Source organism: Macaca thibetana, chromosome 12, assembly GCF_024542745.1.
Source record: "Macaca thibetana thibetana isolate TM-01 chromosome 12, ASM2454274v1, whole genome shotgun sequence".
In the NCBI taxonomy this organism is placed as follows: domain Eukaryota; kingdom Metazoa; phylum Chordata; class Mammalia; order Primates; family Cercopithecidae; genus Macaca; species Macaca thibetana.
In genome coordinates this window covers 24072246-24091478 of record NC_065589.1, presented here as the reverse complement: position 1 = coordinate 24091478, position 19233 = coordinate 24072246, and the positions used below count along the sequence as shown (strand labels likewise).

General features: G+C 41.2%; 2 protein-coding genes across 5 annotated transcripts in view; one reads left to right on the top strand and one right to left on the bottom strand.

Annotated features, from left to right (window-relative positions):
* Window positions 1-15570, bottom strand: part of USP37 (ubiquitin specific peptidase 37) — a 124967-nt gene extending 109397 nt beyond the window's left edge. Inside the window, exons 1-4 of one of the 4 annotated variants that reach the window (XM_050751258.1) lie at window positions 15355-15570; window positions 9907-10047; window positions 7747-7806; window positions 5432-5655 (exon numbers count right to left, since the gene is read on the bottom strand). In XM_050751258.1, the coding sequence (XP_050607215.1) occupies window positions 5432-5587 (156 nt within the window). In that variant the 5' untranslated portion in view covers window positions 5588-5655; window positions 7747-7806; window positions 9907-10047; window positions 15355-15570. The other 3 variants (XM_050751255.1, XM_050751257.1, XM_050751256.1) reach the window with 3 other exon arrangements.
* CNOT9 (CCR4-NOT transcription complex subunit 9) overlaps window positions 1-19233 on the top strand; it is an 83257-nt gene that overhangs the window by 37379 nt on the left and 26645 nt on the right. Inside the window, exon 2 of the mRNA XM_050751285.1 lies at window positions 16024-16164. Within this exon, the coding sequence (XP_050607242.1) occupies window positions 16024-16164 (141 nt within the window). The remainder of the gene's footprint in view (window positions 1-16023; window positions 16165-19233) is intronic.

The following is a 19233-nucleotide window of genomic DNA, read 5'->3' as shown; positions in this document are numbered from 1 at the left end:
TTCCCCACAGTAATTTAATTTTTTTCAACCAAAAGAAGTTCCCATTTCTTGATACATTTAAATTAAAGATTTACCTTTTAGAGATGCAAACACATGCAATAAGCCCTTAATTATACAGAGATCTTGCGCCAAGGGTAATAGAGAAGGAAAAATAAAGAATTTTTTTTAAAAAAGCCCTTAATGAATGTTGTCAATAGGTTCTTGGTACTAACTGGCAAACAACCATGAAAACTTTTTATTTTATAAGAATAGTGTGTCAAATGGAGGTATTAATTAAAGGTAGCACTGCTACCCCTTCATTTTCTGATGTTTTTAATGTGTTATAAACATTAAGCAAAAGAACATACAGCAGGTCCTCAAATAACATCATTTTCTTCATTATAATGTTGATGAGGAAAAAAAATTAGTTTCATTATCCATAGTTTCACTTCAAGTCAGTTTTCAAGAACCAACTGACAACATAAAGTGTGGACTTACTCTTCTATTAAAATTAATTTTACAGAACAATCCTAGAACTCTTGATCCCACGGTAGGGAATCCCTTATTTTAAAATATACTTATAGAGGATAAAAACTACTGAGTTAACACATTTCAGAACCTTGGATGGTTACACTATCACCAGTTTAGGAAACTCAATGGAAGTAGAAAGCCAGGTGCCATGGCTCACGCCTGTAATCCCAGCACTTTGGCAGGCCGAGGCAGGCAGATCACCTGACGTCAGGAGTTCAAGACCAGCCTGGTCAACATGGCGAAATCCCATCTCTACTAAAAAGACAAAAAGTAGCCAGGCATCGTGGAGCACACCTGTAGTCCCAGCTACTCGGGAGGCTGAGGCAGGAAAATAGCTTGAACCCAGGAAGTGGAGGCTGCATTGAGTTGAGAGCGTACCCCTGCACTCCAGCCTGGATGACACAGCAAAACTTTGTCTCAGAAAAAAAAAAAAAAAAAAAAAAAAATTGGAGTAGAATCTTTGTCTTTTGCTAAACAAAAGTTTGTAAGACATTTGGCAAATTATTTGGGTAGCTTCAATGTAAAAGATATTATTCTAAGCAATTAAATAATCCTCAAAAGAATTCCAAACTTTCAAAAACCATCAAAAATAAACCTTTACCAATATAGCACACCTTTTATTTTTCTTTTTTAACTAAGAAAACTCACTTAAGTTTCATTCAAAGATCATATGTACCTGGAAACTCTTAACTTACTTCTCTCTCCACAGAACTGGTTCAATAATTCATCTTAGACTCTACCAGACTTTGGAAATGTGCTATGAAGTGATAACTTTTATTTTCTCTTAAATGAAATTTTTCCAAGGCTAAATTAGTAAATCTTACAGTTTCTTCATTATCTAAATAATTTCTGCCAGTCAGGCAGCGTTATTCTCTAATGTTCTCAGTAGGCATACATCAAGGTTTCTAAACTGCCTTTTGCTGAAGATATGTCCTCTGAAAAGCATAAACAAAGAACTAATAACGTATTTCAGAGTTTTTTTAAAACTAGAGAAAACTGACTTTTGTCAGTTATTAGATAAGAATGAAAAACAATTTTGCCAATTTATATTCAAATTTTAAATTATACATGCATTTTTAGCATCAAAGTAGGTCTTAAAATTATGTCCTTGAGTGGAAATTCTCTGGGAAAACACAACAATTTGTTTTAAATGCTTTTAACTCCAAAATATTTAAATAAGCGTTTAGTATGCAAAAGGAAAACAGGTAACATTAAAGGCATTATTTCAGTCAATTTACCACTTTTTAAAAATTAAATATACAAAGCAAAGTTTGTTCATTAACAAACAAGATGAGAATCTTCTTGAACTTCAACCCTTCAACAACTGAAAAGCCCATCCAGTCCCGCTATTTCAGTAACAATTCATACAGTAACGACACACAACTCTTCCTCTATCTTAAGCCCAGACCTCTGTTGGAGCTCCAGTCCTATTTACCTTCTGAATGCTTGACACCTCAGATAACTCATCTCTCCCAATCCTCACACCACAATTCTTCCCCTCTGCTCCCTATCACAGAAGATATAAAAGGGACTGCCATCCACTCAAACCTTACGACTCTCCCCAGATAATTTTCTCCCACACCTCCCAAATCTTACGACTTAAATCTTCTTGAAATCTCTTCAGATCTATCCGTTCCCCTTTTTGCTTATTCCACTCCCTTTTCCTTACTTTCATTCCTCATCTAAACTCCCATTAATAACCTCCTATACGTCCTTCTTATTCTCCCACTACTACCTGAAATAAAGTCATTGCCTAACCCCAAAGAAATGTGAATTTGAGATTCCTGGCTCCTTAGAACTTCTGCTCCCCTTATGACAAACAAGAAACATCAATATCTGGTTCCTACCTAGCTCTTCAGCCTTATTTCTGTCACTCACTCCTCAGCGTCCATATATTTTAAAAATAACTTTCTAGTTCCCTGAGTGCCGATTCACATTTCACGTATTTGTCCACATACAGAAATCACTTCCACTTTGGCCACAAAATTCACGGTTAAAGAAAAAAAAAAAATCACTTCTACCTTTACTACTTTTGGCAAACTTCTATTTATCCTTTGAATCCTCAGAGTGCAAATGGCTTGCTTTCTTGTGTTATCTCAGGATCTTTGTAATATTTTTACAGCTTAAAATGTATCTGGTTACTCTTTTTTTTGAGATGGAGTTTCGCTCTTGTTGCCCAGGCTGGAGTGCAATGGTGCGATTTCAGCTCACTACAACCTCCACCTCCCAGGTTCAAGCTATTCTCCTCCCTCAGCCTCCTGAGTAGCTGGGAATACAGATGCCCACGACCATGCCTGCTAATTTTTGTATTTTTAGTAAAGACAGGGTTTCACCATGTTGGCCATGCTGGTCTCGAACTCCTGACCTCAGGTGATCTGCCCACCTCGGCCTCCCAAAGTGCTGGGATTACAGGCATGAGCCATCACGCCCAGCCTATCCGGTTACTCTTAAGTTTGAAGGAAATGATGTCTCATTCAGCTCTGTATTCTTACCACCCCCCACCCCACAACCACCCTGATTTTTTTTCAGACAGGAGCTTGCTTTGTCACCCAGGCTGGAGCGTGGTGGCACAATCATAGCCCACTACAGCCTCAAGCTCCCAGGCTCAAGCCATCTTCCCACCTCAACCTTCTAAGTAGCTGGGACTACAGGTACGTGCCACCATGCTTGGTTATTTGTTTCTGATTTTATTTTTTGTAGAGACAGGGTCTCACCATGTTGCCCAGGCTGGTCTTGGACTCCTGGGCTCAAGCAATCCTCCTGCCACAGCCTCCCAAAGTGCTGGGATTACAGGCATGAGCCACCGCGCCCAGCCATCCCTCAGCACAATATCCATAGCAGTAACCTGTACATGATTAACAAATGAATGCTGAATGTAAACTGATCTAGAACTGAGATAAGGCTGAAGTCACAGGTAAAACCATCATGCTCCTAAAGATCTGTGTTTGGGCTGGGCGCGGTGGCTCAAGCCTGTAATCCCAGCACTTTGGGAGGCCGAGACGGGCGGATCACGAGGTCAGGAGATAGAGACCATCCTGGCTAATATGGTGAAACCCCGTCTCTACTAAAAATACAAAAAACTAGCCGGGCGAGGTGGTGGGCGCCTGTAGTCCCAGCTACTCGGGAGGCTGAGGCAGGAGAATGGCATAAATCTGGGAGGCGGAGCTTGCAGTGAGCTGAGATCCGGCCACTGCACTCCAGCCTGGGCGACAAAGCGAGACTCCGTCTCAAAAAAAAAAAAAAAAAAAAAAAAAAAAAAAAAAAAAAAAAAAAAAAAAAAGATCTGTGTTTGGTTAAACATTTGAATATTTACTCACTGCCAAACTGGGCTGAGGATTGAAAAGAAAAGAGTCTGTATTTACAAAAAACCCTTTCTTTTGATGAGGCGAGCAATTAGCAGATATATGGATGTGACAAACTATATTTCCATCACCACCTCTATCTTATTTAAGTCTACCTTTGATACACGAAATCATAGGCAATCTATTTTTACAATTCAAAAGCAGAGACAAATAGAAATTTTATCTAACATCAGGTTCTCAAGCATAAAGTTATATAGTTTTTCAACAGAATATTTTAGAACGGATATTACACTTTTGTATAATCTAATTTAAAAATATAAGATCTTGGCCAGGCACAGGGGCTCACTGCTGTAATCCCAGCACTTTAGGGGACTGAGGTGGGTAGATCATGAGGTCAAGAGATCGAGACCATCCTGGCTAACACGGTGAAACTCCATCTCTACTAAAAATACAAAAAATTAGCCAGGCATGGTGGCAGGCGCCTGTAGTCCCAGCTACTCGGGAAGCTGAGGCAGGAGGATGGTGTGAACCTAGGAGGCAGAGCTTGCTGTGAGCCGAGATCACACCACTGCACTCCAGCCTGGGCAACAGAGGGAGACTCTGTTTAAAAAAAAAAAAAAAAAAAAATATATATATATATATATATATATATATGTACGTAAAATATGTATGATCTTAAAGTGCAGAACGGAAACATTATGATCTTAAATTCAACTCCTATCAACATGAGTAACTTGGTTGCATAAGAGAAGCAATAAAGAAGTGAAAACAGGATGGGTGCAGTGGCTCACACCTGTAATCCCAGCACTTTGGTAGATCACGAGGACAGGAGTTCAAGACCAGCCTGACCAACATGGTGAAAGTCTGTCTCTACTAAAACTACAAAAAAAAATTAGCTGGGAGTGGTGGCCACACCTGTAATCCCAACTACTCAGGAGGCTGAGGCAGGAGAATCGCTCGAACCCGGGAGGTGGACGTTGCAGTGAGCCGAGATCATGCCACTGCATTCCAGCCTGGGTGACAGAGGAAGACTCTGTCTCAAAAAACAAAAAACAAAACAAAACAAAAAAACGGTGAAAAGAAAATTAATTTTTGCAGTGATAAAATGAAGATTCTTCAAAACTTTACAGTTAGAAGAAAATAGCTGTAAAGATAACCTTGAATAATCATCCTTGAATGATTCATACCATGACATTTGGCAGGATTATTCAGGAAGTACACTCCGGCTTTTAGAAAACACTAATAAATTGTTAAAAACTAACACTAAATAGTGATGAATCCATCATCATATATGTTAAGGGGAAAAAAAGGATGAACTAAAATTATCTTAAAGTGGTTTTAAAAATAGCTTAGATATACAGTATCCAAACTCTTGTCAGCTTCCTCCCACAAGTTTTATTTTCAATAATGGTGACTACTTACTGCTTTTATTATATACCAACAACAATACCGCTGAATAATTTATAAAACACGTATATAAAAATATTAATCTCCTAGAAATAAGCAGCAAGAAATATTAATCTAGGAGGAGGGCTAGTGTGATGTTTACTATAGTACACAATAGCTATTTACTAAATGATCTGCTTCAAGAGCGATTCCAAATCAATATTTGGTAATACCTGAAATATCCTTGGAATTCCTCCAGTATTGTAGTGAACTACTAGGCTGACTTTATTCTCTTTTTCTACGATTTCAAAGGATCCTTCTTTCCACTTTGTAATCCCAGTCTGCATACTTCGAATTCTGATAGGACCATGTATCTTCAGAGGAGACATATTTTCTTTAAAAATAAATTGCTTCCAGCCAAATTAAAAAGCAAAAATGCACCTTCACCTGGCAGGTTCTGAGGAAGAAAAATAAGATAAGTTATAACTTATTAGTAATTAAAATAATTTCTAACCACCATGCATTTCTTCTGTGCCTTCATTTTCCCTTCTTTGCCATGTGTCCAGTACTGTGCTTATTAGTGCCTCAATTCTACATTTTGTATCATTCACAACCATACTGCTACCACTAAAGACATGTCAACAGGAATAAGATCCCATTCTCAAAGCAACTGCCTTCACCATTAAAGTGTTGGTTATTCTCTTCCTTCATGAAAGCTATTGGGTCTGGATTTCCAAATATAAGTTTAAAAAAAAAAAAAAAGTGTGTTCAAGCCAGGCATGGTGGCTCAGCCTGTAATCCCAAAACTTTGAGAGGTTGAGGTGGGAGGACTGCTGAAGCCTGGGAATTTGAGACCAGCCTGGGCAACATAGGGAGGCTCTATCTCTACAAAAAAAAAAAACTAAAAAAAAAATTAGCCAGGCATGGTGATACACGCCTATAGTCTCAGCTTCTAGAGGGGCTGAGGTGGGAGGATCACTTGATCGTAGGAGGTCAAGGCTGCAGTGAGCCATGATTACCCACTGCACTCCAGCCTGGGAAACAGAGTGAAGACACTGTCTCAAAACAAAACAAAACAAAATTCAGGCCTCTGACTCCATTTCTTAGAATGGAGTTCCTCCCAAAACATCAAAGTATATCACCAAACGCTTCCTTCTAACAGTGAGCAATCTAAGCATATCCATATATACAGAAGACATTAAATGAGTAAAAAATTTTTTAAATAACCAAGTTAGTTCAATCTCCAGAATTACAATATTTGAGAAAATCATTTAATCTCTAGAGAAAACAAACAAAAAACCTCTCTTCCAAAGAACCACCTACCTTTTATATTTAACACTACCATTCCTAGAAAGAATCTTTACCAATTTTATCTTTGACAAATATTCAGGTTTCCTTTTAATACTTAAAAATGGTTGGGTGCTTGTCAGGCAATATTTGAAAACCAAAAAGAAAAAATGGCCAGGCGCAGTGGCTCATGCCTGTAATCCTAGAATTTTGGAAGGATGAGGTGGGCAGATTGCTTGAGCAACACGGCAAAAACCTCATCTCTACAAAAAATACCAAAAAATTAGCCTGGCATGGTCATGTGCTCCTACAGTCCCGACTACTCCAGAGGCTGAGATGGGAGGATCACCTGAGCCAGGGAGGTCAAGGCTGCAGTGAGCCATGATCGCACCACTCAACTCCAGCCTAGGTGACAGAGTGAGACCCTGTCTCAAAACAAACAAAAAAACACAAAAAACTTAAACTTACAGCAATAATGGGATGTGTAAAACTCTTCAAATTAGCTTTTGCAAAAGTCAGCAAGTAAATAAAATTACAGTTATAGCAGAGAATGTTATCAAACAGTGTGTTATATAAACATGCAATCATCTAAAATTGCTAAATCAAATTTTATACTATTTCAAACCTTTAAAAACACTACTTCTAAAGTGGATTCTTGCTTATAATTTAATAATTTAAACACAATTAAACATTACCTTTGCCTAAACAGCTCAACTAGAAAAGCTAGAAAGGCCAGTATATAAAGGAAAATGATGCTAGGTCTAGAAATCTGCAGCCAGCCAGCCCTATCGCTTCCTAATTTGTAACTTACCTTCTTTAACCATAAGTTTTCTCAACCACAAAATAGGAATAGCAAATGCTGTAGTGTTGTAGAATGAAATAACACATACTAGGCACTCAGCAGACAGCAGTTATTAATATTAATGGAATTAATGTCTGTTTTCTGAATTTATTCCATGTCTATAATACCTCCTTCTCCAAAGACCTCAATAAATACAATGTTAACAGGAGTCACTAACTCAGCTATCTATAGGGGCTAGCAGGTGACAGAAATTACTTAAGCAGGCAAAATTTGAACAACTGCTACCCAATCTAGCCAATTATTACCATGTAGAAATAGTGAACCTAGCATTGCCAGACCATCTAACTTTTCAAGAAAATAAAGCCATCCAAACGTTTATGTAAAACTGTCCATTTTTAATTTTTGGCAATGAATTCAAATTTATTTTTAACAGCTACAAATCAAACAAAACTCACTTACAGGCAGGATACAGTTTGGGGGCCCCTAGTTGGAGGTCTCTGATTACTGTATGGCAAATAACTGAAGATAAAAGAAAAGATACGAAAACACTTTCGAGAGTTTAAAGGTGTTAAGTATCATAAGTACTCTATTATTATTCACTCATCTCATTAAAAATTTTTAAGTGCCTACTATGGCCAGATTCAGATATTAGTATAATGTGCTGGGTAATATGAATTCATCAAAGTAATAAAGTCCATAAATATTTATAGAACTGTCTGTTAACATGACATTTTGCTCAAACTAGTAATGCTACAGAGCTACAGAAACTTGGGCTAGCAATGTATATCTGTAATACTTTTTTTGCAATTATAATTTATGACTTCATTGTTGGATACATCCTTGAGACTTTTTTCCACTCCACCACTCAGTGCTGCAAAGAATACATCACTCTCCTACTCCAGTTTCCCATGCCAGAAACAGGACACTTGTCTTTAGCTTCTTTCTTGATAATTACAGGTATTGGATTAGAGATGGAAAGTCAGTAGAGTCCCATCAATTCTACCTCCACAGATTGGAAGCTGTGGCTCACGCTTGTAATCCCAGCACTTTGCAAGGCCGAGGTGGGTGGATCACCTGAGGTCAGGAGTTTAAGACCAGCCTGGCGAACATGGTGAAACCCCGTCTCTACCAAAAACACAAAAATTTAGCCAGGCATGGTGGCGCGTGCCTATAATTCCAGCTACTTGGGAGACTGAGGCAAAAGAATCGCTGGAATCCGGGAGGCAGAGGCTGCAGTGAGCTGAGATCATACCACTGCACTCCAGCCTGGGTGACAGAGCAAAGACTCTGTGTCAGAAAAAAAAAAAAAAAATTCTACCTCCCTACACCTTTCAGACAGCCTTATAATGAACTGCAGATCAAATCATATTCCTCTCTTGCTTAATATCATTCAATAGCTCTCCACTTGTTCTCACAATAAAATCTAAACTCACTAACATGACATAGAGGCCAGGCCCTGCTTACCTGTCTATTCCCAATAAAACCCCCAAATCCAGTCTTCTGAATTACTTATAATTTCCTCAAAAATCTGTATGTTCTCGTGCCACTATACCTTTGCACACACAGAGGTCATGTCTAGAGGATTTTTACGTGTTCTCCCCATCCCCAACCCTCCTTAATTTCTTCTCCTGGCTCCAAAATCAAGACTCAATTTAGACATTACCCTCTTTAAAAAGCTTTATATAAAAGATGTAGGAAATAAAATTGGCAGAACCAATATAATAAGCTTTTTCATAATGCCTCAATTTAGTCCATTACCTGCTTTTGCATTAAATGAATTGATAGCTACATTTGCTCATTCATTATATTATCAGGGCTTGCTCTACTTGGTTAAGAGTAAAAAACTAAGTTTCTTTTTCAGCATGAAGCATGATCCAGTAATAGTTAAACTTTCTATGAACCTAAGACAAAGACAAGGTTTCCTTAAACTCGGTAATGGTAATTGTCTTATTAAAGCAAAAAATTAAGAAGACAAAAAATAATTAAAATGAATTATTCTTTTTTTTTTTTTTTTGAGACGGAGTCTCGCTCTGTCACCCATGGTGGAGTGCAGTGGCCAGATCTCAGCTCACTGCAAGCTCCGCCTCCCGGGTTCACGCCATTCTCCTGCCTCAGCCTCCCAAGTAGCTGGGACTACAGGCGCCCGCCACCTCGCCCGGCTAGTTTTTTGTATTTTTTTAGGAGAGACGGGGTTTCACCATGTTAGCCAGGATGGTCTCGATCTCCTGACCTCGTGATCCACCCGTCTCGGCCTCCCAAAGTGCTGGGATTACAGGCTAGAGCCACTGCGCCCGGCCAAATGAATTATTCTTTAAATATGTCCAGAGATTCTTTCTCTAAATATCTTCACAATTATTAAAATTACTGTTCAACTTTGAGCATTCCATGAAAGCTCAAGCAATAATATTGGCAAAAATGTTTCTATGCCCTGTACATTTATTTAAGTGCTCACGTTTTAGGTACTGCTTTGAAAAACATCCTTAATCTAGAGAACATTCTGTAGTAAAGAAAGCATGGCCAAAGCACAAAACTATTACTACAAAACAAACACAAAACTGTCAATTCCTGCCAGATTGCATGCTCTTTGAAACATATATCCAAAACAAAAACGTTACTTACTTTTCAGTGACTTTTACCGAAAAACTCTATGTAATAGCAATTCACCCTTATTCTGATCCTTGTGCCAAAGGCAAAGCACTCTTCTTGGGACGCTACTCATATTCTGCAGCTATGCCAGTTCTCCGGAAGCCATCAATTCAGCTAAAGAAAATAAAAATGTGCTTTTTAAAAAGAATCCAATATACAAAATTAATACTTAAAGGAAAGTGGGCCGGGCACAGTGGCTCACGCCTGTAATCCCAGCACTTTGAGAGGCGGAGGCGGGCAGATCACCTGAGGTCGGGAGTTCGAGACCAGCCTGACCAACATGGAGAAACCCCATCTCTACCAAAAGTACAAAATTAGTTGGGCGTGGTGGCACATGTCTGTAATCCCAGCTACTTGGGAGGCTGAGGCAGGATAATCGCTTGAACCCAGGAGGTGGAGGTTGCAGTGAACTGAGATCACGCCATTGCACTCCAGCGTGGGCAACAAGAGCAAAACTCTATCTCAAAAAAAAAGTAAATGATCATTTACAGAACAAAGACTAACTTCTTGGTTATTTAAGAACTACAGATTACCTTAATGAAAATATTTAAAATATGATGCACGACACACAGAGACACACATAAAAGATCAACGGAACTTCAGGAACTTATCTGCTGTGCAATGAAGGATTACAGGATGAGCCTGCACCTTGTTCAACTTGTATCTTGGTTTATTCATTCTTGCTACATTTTGAAACCAAGAAGTCAGTGACAAAGAATACGTCCTTTGTTCATTTTATAAACATTGTTACATAATAATGTCTTAAGTCTTAAAACTTCTATAACATGTTGATACTATTTCAAAAGGTGGGTAAAGTTAGTGCTTTCACTTTTCTTTCAAAGCTAACATTGTTTCTCAAATTAGGTCTCACTAGGCCTGAACTTTCTCTGAAGTTCTACCAGCACATCTCTTACTGCCTATCTGAATACTACAACATCAACTTTAAACTCCTTTGTTCATTTAGTAAACAATCATTTATTAAGCTACTGCACTTTCAAGACACTCTGGTAGGCTTATAGATGTGAAGATGATACAGTCCATGACTTCATTAAGAAGCTCCTAGAGGCCAGGCTCTGTGGCTCACACCTGTAATCCCAACACTTTGGGAGGCAGAGACAGGCAGATCCCCTGAGGTCAAGAGTTCGAGACCAGCCTGGCCAATGTGATCTTGAACACACTGAGATCACAATGTGTTCTCACTAAAATACAAAATTTAGCTGGGTGTGGTGACACGCACCTATAGTCCCAGCTACTTGGAAGGCTGAGGCAGGAGAGTCATTTGAACCTGGGAGGCGAAGGTTGCAGTGAGCCAAGATCACGCCACTACACTCCAGCCTGGGTGAAGGAGCAAGACTCCGTCTCAAAAGAAAAAAAAAAAGCTCCCAGACTTCCCTACTTTTGTCTTTCTACCATCATTCAGGCAAGAAATCTTAGCATCAGCTTTATCCTCACTCTCATCTACTCAAATCCCAGATTTTCAATAGCTACTACTCTAATTCAGAAACTCATCGCTATGCCGTCATCCCACCTAGTATTATGCAACCCAATATTTATTATGCAACATTTACCCAGCAGTGCTAAATGTAATGCATGCATTATCTCATTTAATTTTTACAATAATCCTAAGTGATAGGGATATTATCTCTATTTCACAGATGAAGAAACTGAGGTTTAGAGACATTACATAATTTATAAATAAGTCAGTGAGAAACAAAGCTATGTCTAATGCCAGAACCTACATTTTTAACTACGACCACAGTTCATCCTCATCAGTGAATTATGGCAACCCCTTCCCTTTCCAGTCTCAGCTCTGGGGTTTCACCTCCAGCAAATCCTTTACACTGTAACATCCTTTTTAAAGAACTACACTTTTTACCACTTTTCAACTAAACTATGCACTAGGTATCTTCTTAACTTTCTCCCTAAGGTGGGAGTGGGGGGTAGAAGTGGGGCACGGGACAGGGAGGTAACACACAGAACTTGTGTACTCTAATTGTATACTCCAACAAAATAACAAACACTTGGTAAGTGCTAAATGGTTGCCATTGATGCTAGGACCTTCCCAAACTAAATAGCTCATCACTACCTAGAAAATAAATCCAAATACTTGTGTTTGGTATTCATATATCTCCATTTTAAATTCCCTATTTTTCAACACAAGTCCTGTTCTACACATACAAAAATTATTATATTTTAATATTTTTTTTTCTTTTTTTAATTCAACACAAACCTCATTCTGTCACCCAGGCTGGAATACAGTGGTGCCATCTTGGTTCACTGCAACCTCCACCTCCTAGGCTGAAGCAATGCTCCCACCTTTGCCTCCCAAGTAGCTGGGACCACAGGCACATGCCACCAAACCCAGCTAATTTTTGTATTTTTTTACAGACATGGGGTTTTGCCATGTTGCCCAAGTTGGTATCAAACTCCAGGGATCAAGCAATCCGCCCACCTTGGCCTCCCACAGTGCTGGGATTACTGACATGAGCCAATGCGGCTGGCCATATTTTAATATTTTGTCATTCACCAACAACTGACTTAAATGCGGAATTTTGCTTTATTTATGGAAATCTCATCTTTACTGGTCTTAAAGATTAACCTGTTGTTAAAATGTACAAACCACTACTCTGATTTTTGAAGGCTTTCCTTAAAAAAGATCCATAAAGCAAATGGACAAAGGAGATAAAATTAGTTTTGTTACTGAAAGTGGAAAATTGACCTAAAGTTTGTCTCCAATTCAAAAAGTTTAAAATCTGAATGGTTTTATGATATAAAAATGGGTAAAAGTATCCAAAGCTGGAAAACCCTGTTTTCTGCCATGTGGTTTGTCATGAGATGACAAGAATATCAGCAAGCTTGTGCTTCCAAAAGACACGATGGTTCTTACAGCAACTTCCAGCTTATTTAACAAATTATTGAGAAAAATGAAGTGGTCACTAGCTTATATTCTAATAGGAGACAGACTTCAAATAATCACACACGTAAATATATAATTACAAGTTCTGGGCTGGGTGCAGTGGCTCACACCTGTAATCCCAGCACTTTGGGAGGCTGAGGCGGGTGGATCACCTGAGGTCAAGAGTTCAAGACCAGCCTGGCCAACATGGTGAAACCTCGTCTCTACTAGAAATACAAAAATTAGCTGGGTGTGGTGGCAGGTGCCTATAATCCCGGGTACTTGGGAGGCTGAGGCAGGAGAATCACTTGAATTTAGGGGGCAGAGGTTGCCGTGAGCTGAGATCATGCCATTGTACTCCAGCCTAGGCAACAGAGCAGAAACTCCGTCTCAAAAAATAATAACAATAATTACAAGTTCTGAGAAATGATATAAAGCAAGATACATGGAATGATAAGACTTAAGATTAAGACTTGGGGTAGAGGACAGATAACATCAAGAAGGCTTCTCTGAGAAGGTATCACTTAAGTTGAAAACTGCAGAAGGAGATGACTGGTAGATGGTGGTGCTGGAACAATTCAGGCAAACAGCATCCCTAAAGGCCTTGAATTGCAAAATAACTTGATGTGACTAGGGAAATTAAAATCAATGTGGCTAGAGTTTAGTGAAGGAGAGGAGGAAGGTAAAGTTAGTGAAGCAGGCAAGAACTAGGTTATGCAGTCTTGTGAACCACAGTAAGGATTCCGAATTTTATCCTAAATGTAACAAGCACTTAGCAGGGGGAAATCCACCAAAAGGTTTTAAGCAAATAAATACGTTACTACTGAATGGATAAGTCATATATGGTTTGTTTGGGTTTTGGGAAAGTGACTAAGAGCAAGAACAGAAGAAAATAAGGGAACCAAATAGAAGAGTATTGAAGTTGATCAGCTTATAACAATTACAATAACAATTAATGCTTACTGGCCATTTACTCTGTGCCAAGTGCTTATCATGGTTATCTCATTTAATCCTCATAACAATCCAATAGGCTGAAAATTACTATTTCCATTTTACAGATGATAATTCCGGAAGCCAAGGCAATCAAGTCCAGGTGAAAAAGGACTGTGGCTTAAACTAGAAGAGTGATAGTGAAAATGTACAGAAAAAGATGCAAGTCATATATTGGAAGTAGAATAGATAGAACTTGGACAGTAGAAGTCAAGAATGCCTCCCAAGTGTGTAGCCTGTGTCATATGCCACTTAATAAAATGGGACACTGGAGAAAAAAGAATTTGGATACGGAGAGAAAGATCAAGGCTTTGGATTTGTCTGTGTTGCATCTGAAACTCCTAAGAAAAAAATCAAGTTGAGATGTCAAGCAGACAGCTGGCTATCTAGATGTGGAGCTGAAAACAAAGGGAATAGGCTGGAAATAACAATTTTTAAGGCATCAATATATAGACCAAATTTAAAGCTTAGGGAGGAATACAAGAGTAAAAGAAGAGGACGCAGGACTGAACCCAAATATTCATTTTACTTCATCAAACATCTTTAAAACAAGCGATTACTTTTATATCACTGGGTTTTTCAGTCCTCCTTCCATTTTACCTTTCAGCAGAATGCAACACTACTGATGACTTCTTTCATGGTTTGCAAGACGCATCCTCCTCTATCGGTTATTAAACATCAGGAATCCCTCAATGCTCCATCCTAGGCGCCTTTATTTTATAGCACTATACTCTTTTTAGGCAATTTCATCCACATCCATGGCTTCAATTACTATCAATATGGCAGATGACATACACATAAACATACCGCACACATTTACGTATCCAGCCCAGAACTCTCCTAAGATCTCCAACCCACTATATCCAACTGCCTGCTTGACATTACCTCTCAGATATCTCTTCCAGTTAGACACTTGTCAGGAATTGCCACCTCAATAAAGGAATTTATACAGAGCTGAAATTTTGAGAGGACTACCCCAAAACCACTTTAGGACAACTCTCCAGGACACAAGACTTTGTCATCAATCATCATTTCCTTTCATGGATCATGACTTAAAATAGTTACATCTAACTACCTGATCTGGCGGCCAGAAATGGGAGCAAGGAAATGCACAACAAAAATACAATTCATGTTTTGCAGTGAGGACTGGTCAAGAGGAAGGTGAAAATGGTCAAGAGAGTGAATGAGTATCATGTCCAAGACCTGATGGATGTGCCGTAACGAAAGTCACCTGAAGAGACAGCAGGCCCTGTTAGAAGGTAAGTGGCGGACAACAGCCCCAGAGAAAAGGGGCCAGGTTTGAGTTTCGGAGGGAGAGAGTGGCAGTGGAGACCAAGTCAAACGAGAGGGGAAAGCCGGGGCAATGCACCCAAAGGTAGTACCTGTGAGGCTGGGGGTGCGTCGAGGGGTTGTGGGCGGGCTCAGCAGCAGCAGGGCGAACTCCAGAAGAGTGAACGCCGAGTGGGCGGATCGCACAGAGGGAGGGGGTGCTAGGGAAAACGGCTCAATTGAGAAGCTACCCCGGCCCGCCTTACCTGCGCCGAGGGTCCGGAGCCCCCAGACAGACCCGCGGAAAGCACGGAGCCCGCGCGGAGAGGGAGGAGCCGGGGGTAATGGAAGTAGGGATACCGAACCCAAAGGAGGGAGGCCGCTAGCTACCCCTAGTCAGGGAGAGCGGCTGATGGCGGGAACTGTGACCACACGCAAACACGCACGCACGCACGCACATTCTACGCGACCAGACAGGCGCGTGCGCGCCAGCCAAAAACTCCGCCCCTCACACGCCCTCGCCCCGCCCCCCCAGCACCTAGAGCGGCCTAGCCCGGGCAGCCCCGCCCCAGCCGTGACTGTAGTACGCACGCGCACTTTCCGCTTCACCCGATTTCGAACCCCCCCCCAACCATTTCCCTCCTACGCAGCCCAGTCGGGCATGCGCAATAGTTGTCTTCCCGGGACTGTCCATCCTTTCCCGCCGTTCACTGGCCTTTGGAGGAGGGTCAGAGTTCATGCCGCTCTCTGGAAAAATCTGCTGAAAGCCAGGAGTTGCGGGGACTAGTGGTCGTGGACGTCCTTCCGATCCTAAATCTTAAGGGGCAAAGGCCATACTCTGGGACTGTTAACTAGGCCGAGGGCCTGGAGGCGGGAAGAGGATGTGTGGGTGGGGTCAGGGGTGAGAGGTCAGAGGGCCGCGAAGGGGGCGGAGCGAGCCGGAGGCGGATGGCGGCTACGGCGGCTCATTATTTTCCGCGGCAGGGGTGCTGAAGCGGGGACGCGGGTCAGACGCGTCCGGCTGTGGAAGGAGAGCGGCGGCCGCTCACAACATGCACAGCCTGGCGACGGCTGCGGTGAGTGGCTGGGTCCCCAGGCCTGGAACCAGAATCCTTCCTCAGACCCACGTTTCGGCCTTCTCTCCTAGTTCCCGGTGTCGGGTCCCTAGTCTGATTTTTTCTGTACTCAACCTACGAGGCCCCGATTCCCCTCCTCGGCACGCTTTGGTTGTGGTGGAGCCGGCCTGTATTTCCTCGCCGGACGCATCTCGCGGCCTCCAGCGCGACCCATCGCGTTCTTTGCGGGCGCCAGGGCCTGGTCCCGCGCCCGTAGCAGGCCATTCATTGATTTTTTGAGCTGACCAACAGTTTCAGGGCGCCAGTTGTGTTCTGGGCGCCGGCGTCGATGAGGGGAATTCCATGGTCAATCTGACGCGGCTCGCGCTCTCAGAACTCACCGCGTCGCAGCGGGAAGGAAATGGCTTCTAGTTCAAACCACTTGCTTTACTTATGGAAAACCTGAGGCCCGAAGAAGTGCGTAATTTTTGCATCTGACTTAGGTTCTCTGCGTTTAAAACTTTCCTCGACACATCTCGTTTTACCCGCGTGATCTTTTAACGGAAAGAAAGTGTAATTCAGCTGTCTGAAGTAATCCTACTTCTCTTGGCATTTAAATAAAATCTAGACTCCTTGCCATAGCCTACAAAGGCCCTGTATGATGTGGTCCTTAACCCACGTTTATAATCTCGTTTTATGTCTCCTCCTCAAGCTTCAGCTACACTGGCCACCTAACCCAATGCAACGCGCTTTTCTTCTCCAACATGCACTTTGTGGTCTCTACGCCTAGAGTGAATGTTCTTCTTATCCCTCCTCCTTTACACACACAGCATGAGTGTAATTGGTACCTCTTCCTTGAACTCTCCTTCTTCTCCTTAAACTGTTTATCCAAATCCGTCTTTCTTCAGGTCTCTGCCTAAATCTGTCTGAGTGGCCTTCCCTGACTATCCTTTTCAAATTAGTTCCGCAGCTTCTAACTTTAGTAGAGTACCCTTTACAGCCTTGTTCCTTCTGTAATTATTGTATTCGCTTATTTGTTGTCTGTCTCCTTGAAGGCAGGGACAGGGATCATGTGGGCCCTGTTGACATGGTTTCCCCGGTGCCAGGACAGTTCCTAGTACAAGATAAAGACTGAGATACTTTGCTGCATGAAAGAATATTGAAGGGAAGGTGACCACTGAAAGAACATAGCCATGATGGTGAAAGGAGATCATTTGATTTGAGCACACCTGCCCGAAGACCATTTCTGCTTTTTCTGTTTAACCAAAGGGAAATGATTTAAGGAAAGTGATGTACTGAAATTGTATTATCAGGCAAAATGACGTAATTACTAAATAAAGCACCAAAAATTGCCATGCCTTTAAGTACAAAAAGTGAAAAATTGAGCCAAGTGTGACTAAGCTATAGAAAACTGCTTTTTGAGATTTGATCTCCATCGTCATTCCCAGTGCTGTTGGTATCTCTGCCTCCTATCATAATGTTTCTAAGTGTTTATAACTATTAAATGTAGAGAGTATCTTTTATACCTCAATTAGGTCGTTGCAATTCCCCTAGCTTTTTTGTTCCTTCTCCCAAATTATATATGTAATGTGGGGAAACGCAAGTTGAAAGATGAGTGTGCTGCTATTAAGGGAAAGACAGGTTAAATAAGGGAAATTATTCTTTTTTTTTTTTTTTTTTTTTTTTTGAGACGGAGTCTCACTTTGTTGCCCAGGCTGGAGTGCAGTGGCCGGATCTCGGCTCACTGCAAGCTCCGCCTCCCGGGTTTACGCCATTCTCCTGCCTCAGCCTCCCGAGTAGCTGGGACTATAGGCACCCACCACCTCGCCCGGCTAGTTTTTTTGTATTTTTTAGTAGAGACGGGGTTTCACCGTGTTAGCCAGGATGGTCTCGATCTGCTGACCTCGTGATCCACCCGTCTCGGCCTCCCAAAGTGCTGGGATTACAGGCTTGAGCCACCGCGCCCGGCCCCAATAAGGGAAATTATTCCAAGGTTGACTTGTCCATCTCTCAAAATCTGATTGTGTGTTCTCCAGAATTTTAGCTTTGATACTGAGCCACTCTTTCCCTGTGCCTTCCCAAACTCTGTAGCTATTCCTTTTATTTTCTGTCGCTCTCTAATGCATCTTTTAAACAACCATTAAAGCTGTAGTACATTACTTATAATAAGTACTCAATACATGTTTCTTTAAATTTTCAATGCCTTACATTAATTTTAAAATTTGAACTTTTAGATGCACTTTCGCTTATGATGTTTGGACCTCATAGCAGTTCTGACAAATTCCTTGATACCACTCATTCACTAGGATATATTTAGCTAGTGAGGAAACTAAAACATAAAAAGTTGAACCACCTCATTCTCAATTTTTCATGCCTTCCATTGAACCAAACTGCACTATTCTGATCTGGGTAAAGGGACAGTAATGATACATATAACTCACTGGAATTTGAGAAGCATAATTAATGCATGCAACAGTCCCCAGAATAATCAAAGCCACTTCAGAAGATGCTTACTTTCTGCCTAACAATGAAAGTGTGTATCTGTGCCTTTATCTCTTTTTTTAAATAGTAGGTAAATCATCATTTCAGCTAGGGAGATACAAAGTACTGCCAAATGAGAATGTAAGCCAGGTGTTGTGTACCCATAGTCCCAGCTACTTGGGAGGCTAAGGAGGGAGGATCACTTCAGCCCAGGAGTCCCAGGCTATTGTGTGCCATGAAGGCACCTGTGAATGGCTACTGGACTCTAGGCTGAGCAACATAGCAAGACCTTGTCTATTAAAAAGAGAGAGAGAATGTAGTCACATGTAAATGCAGGATATTATTCAGTAGAAGGGAAACTTGAGATAGTATGGGAAGTATCTTAAATTTTGACTCTTGAGTAGTAGTATGCTAGAAATGTGTAGTAGGCTGTTGTGATTCTTTTTTTTTTTTCAGACGGAGTTTCACTCTTGTTGCCCAGGCTGGAGTGCAATAGCAAGATCTGAACTCACAGCAACCTCCGCCTCCCGGGTTCAAGCGATTCTCCTGCCTCAACCTCCCAACTAGCTGGGATTATACAGGCATTAGCCACCACAACCGGCTAATTTT